At 43.2% G+C, this 8,040-nt stretch overlaps 1 protein-coding gene across 1 annotated transcript; it reads left to right on the forward strand.

Annotated features, from left to right (window-relative positions):
• Positions 1-503: 503 nt before the first annotated feature.
• LOC123139880 (riboflavin biosynthesis protein PYRR, chloroplastic) lies at positions 504-6,205 on the forward strand. Its single transcript, XM_044559576.1, has 9 exons — positions 504-978; positions 1,459-1,593; positions 2,692-2,791; positions 2,908-3,033; positions 3,124-3,437; positions 4,224-4,343; positions 4,935-5,180; positions 5,356-5,481; positions 5,763-6,205. The coding sequence occupies exons 1-9, from the start codon at positions 568-570 to the stop codon at positions 6,024-6,026; spliced, it is 1,842 nt and encodes a 613-aa protein (XP_044415511.1). The 5' UTR covers positions 504-567; the 3' UTR covers positions 6,027-6,205.
• Positions 6,206-8,040: the final 1,835 nt, after the last annotated feature.

Consider the following 8,040-nt stretch of genomic DNA (forward strand, 5'->3'; position numbering starts at 1 on the left):
AAAAAGGCAAAAGCGAATCCAAATCCCTCGAGTTTCGGGAATCGGTCGATGGATGGACAGCGGATCACGCTGACTCGGGGGCCCGGGCGCCTTCCGGCCGGCGATCCAGGCAGAAGAAACAAACAGACGACGCCGGCTTGGTTTGATTGATCGGAAAAACAAACATCTCCGAGCCAAAATTCTGTTCAAAAAAAAAAAACATCTCCGAGCCAAAATGTGGACGCAACGTGGGTGGACGGCGCCGGTGAGGTGATGCTGCCGTGTCGTCAGAGCACGAGCACGGCCAAACGAACGATCCGATCTACACTCCATCTCCATCTGCGCCCTCTTTTTGTCAGATCCGAATCCGATGCACCAAAAAAGGATAGCTTATAAAAAAAGAAAAAGAAATGTTGGACCAAAACATGACGTGGGCTCATACGGGGCGAATTGGGCCTCCACTTCCACTCTCGGGCCGGCTTCGCAAGATCAATTTTGGCTCTCGCACTGTCGTCGCCCCCTTTTCCAGTTTCGGGCTCCCAGTCTGCCGCACCACACACACCCGTGCGACCTCACCCGAGAGCGAGCATGCCGCCGCCGCCGGTGGCCGCGCCTGCCCCGGCGGCACCCTACCCTCTCCCGCTCCGCCTCGCGCCCGTCCGGCGCCGCCTCCCCGCCGTCCCGCGAGCCGTATCCGTCGCGGCATCCCACGCGCACGACGCCGCCTTCCTCCGCCGCGCCGCCGACGTGGCCGACCGCTCCGCGGGGCTCACCTGCCCGCACCCCAACTTCGGCTGCGTCATCGCCCGGCCCGAGCCCTACGGCCCGGAGGAGGCCCGCGTGGTCGGGGAGGGGTTCCTCTACGCGCAGGGCACGCGCTGCGCCGAGCTCCTCGCCGCCGAGGAGGCCGGCGAGCGCGCCCGCGGCGCCACCGCCTACCTCAACCTCGAGCCCGGCGACTGCTACGGGGACAGCACCGCCGTCTCCTCCCTCGTGCAGGTGCTCGCCTGAATGAATCCCCCCTTCACTATCTCCCTGCAGTCTCTAAGAAGGTTCCTGTAACTCTGAAGATAGATGTAAAACCAAATGTGGATAGTACTGCAAGCATACGATGGTAGCACCGTGATCATAATTCTGATCTGTCATAGACAGTGCAGGTTCTATGGGTATAATAAGCCATAGTGCTAGATACTTGTTCTCCCTTATCTCAACCCCCTAAATTTCTATGTATGTTGCAGTGGCAGAGTATTATCTTACTGAAGATGACAATCTAAGGGTGTGCAAATTGGATCCCATTTTTTGTTCCAGTTAGGAGGTTTTGATCGTCGTGAGCTTGCTCAAATGAACACTGATAAAACTAGAAATATATTTTGATCAACCTTCTCTATTGATAATTTAGTCATACGCATTCAGATTGATTTTGTATAGTCATGTAAAAAGATGTCCTAAATACAGGGAGAAAACTAATGGTTTTATCAGTCAGGAATTACAAGAGTTGTGGTGGGTCTTAGACATCCCTTGAAGCACTTGAGAGGGAAAGCGATTCAATCATTGCGAAGTGAAGGCATTCAGGTCGATATTGTGGGGGAAGATCTCCAGAGCAAATTGTTCAAGGTGACTCTTGGCTTATATGTTAATTCTCAGTTACTATTTTTATTAGCTACAAGTCAAAGTAGCAGTAAGCACCTCGCGAGGGGCACCCTACCTTGTAGTGCTTTTGCATCATTTTCTCTAGAAACCATTTTTAGAAGTGGTTTAACAATTTAAAAGTGCAAATATTTATTTCTGCAGTATGAATGCTAAAGAAAAGCACACAACTGGACATTAAGTAATCGAGAAATATTTTGTATGCTTTACTTTGAGTAACCATTGGATCTGAATCACTATGCAACCGTTATTTGTAAGATCATGCGTTGTACGGTTATTGTTTTGTGGATGTGACAGTTGGCACTATGATAAAATGTTTTTATATTCTTAGATTAATCTTTAACACAAACACGAATCTCGTAGTGTCCACTTCTATTGATCTATCTGAGTTTAATCAGAAATTCAAGTTCATTAACTTCATTTATAGCATATTGGAAAGAGTGAACACAAGGACTATATCTGAGATCATGCATTGTTTGCAGCACCTAGGAGACTGCTCCATGTCCTAGGCAATATGGATATGATGTGTATTGTAGCAAGATAGAATGTATCAATGATACTGATTCACCAAAGTGTCTAACATTTCAAGTATAATTACTAACAAATACTGAGCATCTCACTAAAGCTAATAGTTCCTTGATGCCCTTTTAAGCTGTAGGGTCAGCATCCCTACTGAATGCAAATTACAATGTAGCATAATGATTTAATTTTATTTCATGGTTGTATGGTTATATTGTATTGATAGTCTTGATTTAGGCAGCTTTTTAATACCACCTCTCATTTATTCACTTCAGTTTTTTTTTATGAGTTTGGAGCACCTACAAACCCCTTCCTTTTTTTTTCTTTTTCCAATGTTTAACCTAGTAAGCATCTCAGAAATATATGTTATCAGTTTGCTCTTTTAGTTTTCTGTGCATTAGGTACTGGTTACTTAGACTTCGTTTGGTATTGCAATAGATCATGGTTATCATTCCCCACCGGCTTTTCAAATAAGAACATTACAGTGCAGTAACCACAAACATGAACTTAGCCAGCTTGCTAATATGTTTAATGTGTTCATTGTAGGAAGCCTTTACTTCATGCCTCATCGTAAATGCTCCATTACTTTACCGAGCTGCCTTTCGTGTTCCATTCTCTGTTCTGAAGTATGCTATGACTGCAGATGGTGAGGCCTAGTTTTTTCCATTTGCTCTTTTTAGTTTGGTTAATTTGTTACATACTACAGCTGAGCATTAATATCCAACTTGTAACTTGCTTCACTTCCATCGATGGAAATGACAGGAAAAATTGCAGCTAGTAGTGGGCATGCGTCTTGGGTAAGCGGCAGAGCATCCAGAGGCCGAGTATTTGAATTGCGTGGAAGAAGTGATGCTGTTATAGTTGGTGGGAATACAGTTCGCCGTGATGGTAATGAAGAAATAATGCAATAAATTCTATTTAGTGTGTTTCACATTGGTGTTCCTTCATAGGATTGAAAGGCTTTTAGTTGTGTTGTAGATCCTCGATTAACTGCAAGGCATGTGAAGGGGCATGTTCCAGTGCGCATTGTAATGTCACAAACTTGTAACCTTCCTGAAGAAGCAAATTTATGGAATGTTCATGAGGCCTATACAATAGTTGCAACACAAAGAGGTGCTCGGAGAGATTTCCAAAAGAAGCTTGCTATGAAGGGTGTTGAAGTAGTGGAATTTGACATGCTAAATCCTAGAGATGTTATGTCATATTGTTATGATCGTGGTTACCTTTCTGTATTATGGGAGTGCGGTGGGACCCTATCAGCTGCTGCTATATCTGCAAGAGTTATTCACAAGGTAAATACTTTTTATTTCACTATCTGGTTGCCGTGTGCATTTACTGGCTGGGACCCTATTGGACTTGAACATATGACATAGTTATCCAGAATGTTTATTGGCTGCCTTTGTTTGTTTTAGTTCGTCGAGTAAAGTTTATTTCAGTTCTGGATCTGAAATCAAACCTGGCAATATTAAGACACTGTTCCATTTACCATTGCAGTAAAAAAGTCGATAGAGTTATCTTGTGAATTGTTAGGTCAAACTGTACTCTTGTGTTGATCGCCACTACCAAATCTGAATGATATCCACAACTATATCCTTTCCAAAAAGAAGTGGTACCATGGATTTCATGTTATCCGTTGAATTGGTGAACAAGTTATGTTCAATGTCTTTGCAGTTGATTTTTACTTCAGCTTAACCAGCTTCCCATCTTCTAGAATAAGAATACTAAAAGATATTCTTATGACTTGGCCACTTGGGTATGCAGATGCTCCCCATTTCAGCACCATGTCTATAATAGACATGCTTAGTGACTTTTGAGGAGGGACCACTCTTTGGACGTAAGTTCTGGGAGGGGACTCACAGAATTATAGGGATTGTCTATGTGCATTCACTTCCCTAAACATCTTATATCCACCATACACCATGAACATCTGGCAGTCCCCATATGTGCATTAAATGGTTTCACTTTTTTAGAGTTGCTCCTTTTCTTTTTGCTCCTGACTCCGTGTGCATGTTGTATGCCATATTACGTTTGAGCTCTGCTTACAGCTTCACATTGGTGATTTTTTGTTCTTCTAACAGGTTTATGCATTCTGTGCTCCAAAAATAATCGGTGGAGTAACTGCTCCAACACCAGTAGGTGACCTAGGGATGAATCAAATGACTCAGGCGATTGATTTAATTGATGTTTCATATGAGCAGGTTGATTCCTTATGTTCCACTTCCAGTTCTCATATGTTTTCTCTATCAATTATATGTACTTGTTAGTTGCTACTCCCTCTGTCCCAAAATTCTTGTCTTAGATTTGTCTAGATACGGATGTATCTAATACTAAAACGATCTAGACAAATCTAAGACAAGAATTTTGGGACGGAGGCCCGATTAGTCTAGATACGGATGTATCTAATACTAAAATGTGACTTGATACATCCGTATTTGGACAAATCCAAGACAAGAATTTTGGGACGGAGAGAGTATATTACACTTTCATTACACCATATGTCATGCTTTTCTTGCTGATATATTTCTGTAGAATTCAATAGTCCCCTACTGGCTACCATTTCATCCAGCTTTGGATAAAAGTTCCTACAAGTCTTATCTTATACTTCCTCCGTCCCTAGCAGATTTAGTATAAAGACACTTATTTTGGATGGAGTATAATTACACTGTTCCATCAGAGTAACTGTTTGTGAATGTAGACATATGTATATTGTTTTGTTGTAGTAATAGCATCTGCATATGTCCCTCTAAGTTTCATGGCAGTATATTATATATTTCCTCACAATATTGCAGATTGACCGTGACATGCTCATGAGTGGATTCATCCAACCTATTCCTGATCTATCACCTGTAATACCATCTGCGGATGAAATACCTTCAGATGATCCAGAAGTATCTCCATATGAAACAAATATTATATCCTTTTACAAGACTTGGGATACCTTTGGGGCTTTCTCAAACTTTTCTCCTCATCCAATTGACATACCTGACGAAAAAGGAGATTGTTTGTCATGGCCAACAGTGGAGCACTATTACCAGGTTTCTCTTTCCTGATGACTACTAGTGCTACTTTTGTGTCATTCTTTGTGCTATGAAAATGAATTCTGGATCATGACGCAATAGAGCATTTTGTAAACCTGTAACATCTGCAACCGTTACATTAGCATGATAACTGCACGTGCGAACCCATCAGTAAGCCCAAAAGTTTTTGCAGGCACATAAGTTTGTTGGTGTTGACAATCCTCAAGCAAGAGATATTGTGCAAGAAATAAAGCAGGCAAGGAGCCCTGAAGAAGCTGCTAGAATAGGAAGGACCCGGCAAAGAGAATTCCCTGAATTGGTATATCTGAATATTCTGCTTTAATTTGTTGATTATTGTGGGAAAGGATCAGACCTTCTAGATACAGTAAATGAAATGGGATCTTTCTGATGAAAGGTATTTATACAGAGAAGTGCCTAGGACTAGGAGGAACTAGTATCTTTTCAACCTAGAACCGAAAGATAGTGTTAGAGAGGGGAAAATATCTTAGCCTCGTTAGTAATAACTGATATGAAACATACGTTATGTAAACCAAACCAGTTCTGTTACTCCTTTTAATTGATTATTTCTTTCTTTGTCAGATACGGCCAGACTGGGAGTCGATGAAAATCGATGTGATGTACAGAGCTCTGAAATGCAAGTTTTCAACTTACGCCCGCCTGACTGAGATGCTGCTGTCGACGGCTGGCTCTGTCCTCGTCGAGGCATCACCCCATGACCTGTTCTGGGGCGGTGGGCGCGAGGGCGAGGGCCTGAATTACCTGGGTAGACTGCTGATGCAGCTGAGATCAGAGATTCTGGGAACGGTTCGAATTGGCGTTGAGGCTCGAGGACAGGAGGCGTGAGGTCTCTGCATGTTCCTGATAGTGTTCCATTTTGTTCTGGTGGACGACACCAAATTTTGTCAAGCCACGGGGTTGCATTCTTGTTTAGAAGAGAGATGATCTTTGTATAACTAATACTACCTGATATGCTCCAGTTTAAAGTATAAGGGGGTTCTGATGCACAAGTTATGCTCAAATAACATTTTTTGGTTGATCATTTGAGGTAACAAAAGATAGATGCCAAAAGGAACATCTAACTCATTGCCACCTCCGGCCACAGGCCATTGCCGCCGGTGGACGTCAGCTAGCCGTGTGCGGGAGAGATGGGGAACATAGACAGGTTGATGTGGATGACTCGGAAAAAATTCTGTTTCCGGTTTTGCCCTTTAAGAAAAAAAAAATCATTTATGTTGGTCTATTGGATTAGTAGAATGCACGGTTCATATTATCTGGGATCTGGATTGTAAACGTTCACGTTAAAGATATATCATGTCAAAAGAGGGTTTGAATGCTGTTGCTCATGACTGTGCCGAAGACTGGCTGAAAAGGCTTTCAAATGTACCCCATTCCTCATACTGCTCTAGTTCATCTCATAGGGGTATGCAATGCCCAATTTTGCTTGCTTTGAGCAACTTGGTAAGCAGTGGATCTCGAATCCAGATGTATAATTGGTTTGAAGTTCAATAAATGGTGCCCTAGGGCACCCCTTCTGTTAAATAACGTAACCGTGTGCAAGCAGTGTTTGTTCATGGTTGGTGTTGTTGTTAAATGTGTTCTTTTAAATATTACTCTACTTCTTTTAACCAAAAGACTGATTACCTGACTTGTATTCAGGTCAGATTATCTGACTTAGGTTAGATTATCTCACATGTGAGATAATCCAACATTAGATTCAACATTGTGTCCGACTTTATATAACGTCGGATACTGAGTTACCCAGATAGCCCAACATAATAGCCAGGTAATTTGACATTTCTGTTCAGCACACATAAGGGCAACTCCAACGCGCCAGCGCAAACGGACGTGGATTTTGTCCATTTGTGTCGGCTTTTGGGCGGCGTCCGCCCCCATCCGTGTATGGGTAGTCTGTGTGCCCAATGGGTGGATGCATTTTCGTCCGCGCGGTCGGTTTGCGGCCATACTTCTGCATATTTTTGACATAAGTTCACATAATTCATAACCAAATAAAAATGTCATCTTTACACAACCAAATAAAAATATCATAGTTTACAAACCAAATGAAATTTAGATTGTCACAAATACATTAAAAAGAAACTAGCCGATACATCAATTGGTTGCCAAGGTGAACCCGCATATGCTCTCAACCAAATAATCTTGTAGTTGAATGTGAGTTGCCCAATCACGCATTTCATGATGGAAACGTGTGAACTGTGCAACATTGCCGCTCCTATATGCTCAGGTACAACATTTTCACCCTGAAATTGAAACCCCTGGTTGAAGATTTCATCCTCACGCCCATCCTCTACGATCATGTTCTACATGATCACACAAGCAGTCATCACCTCCCACAACTTCTTCGTACTCCAAGTTCTAGCAGGATACCGATTGATGCCCCATCGAGATTGAAGAACACCAAAAACACGCTCGACATCCTTCTTAATACTCGTCTGTGTTTGAGCAAACCAAACCCTCTTCTCTCCAACCGGGTTGAAGATTGTCTTTACAAGAGTTCTCCACCGGGGATAGATACCATCAGCTAGATAGTACCCTTTGTTGTAGTGGTGGCCATTTGTCGTGCTGATCTCACGGCAAATGCCATGGGATGGCTAAAGAGAGGAACATGCAAGAGGCCACCGGCGGGCTCCAGAGGCGAGGTTGGTACGAGCGAGCGCGAGACGCAAGACGTTCCCAGGTTCGGGGCTCTCCGGAGAGATAATACCCCTAGTCCCGCCGAGCGTGGTTTATATGTGGTGGATACAAGCTTGCTCCTAGAGCTGTTTTGGGGAGGAAGGAAGACAGGCCAGTGCATAGGCTGTTCCTTCTCCGTGGGTGTGTGTTCTAGATCTATTGATGG

Source organism: Triticum aestivum, chromosome 6B (genome assembly GCF_018294505.1).
Source record: "Triticum aestivum cultivar Chinese Spring chromosome 6B, IWGSC CS RefSeq v2.1, whole genome shotgun sequence".
Classification (NCBI taxonomy): domain Eukaryota; kingdom Viridiplantae; phylum Streptophyta; class Magnoliopsida; order Poales; family Poaceae; genus Triticum; species Triticum aestivum.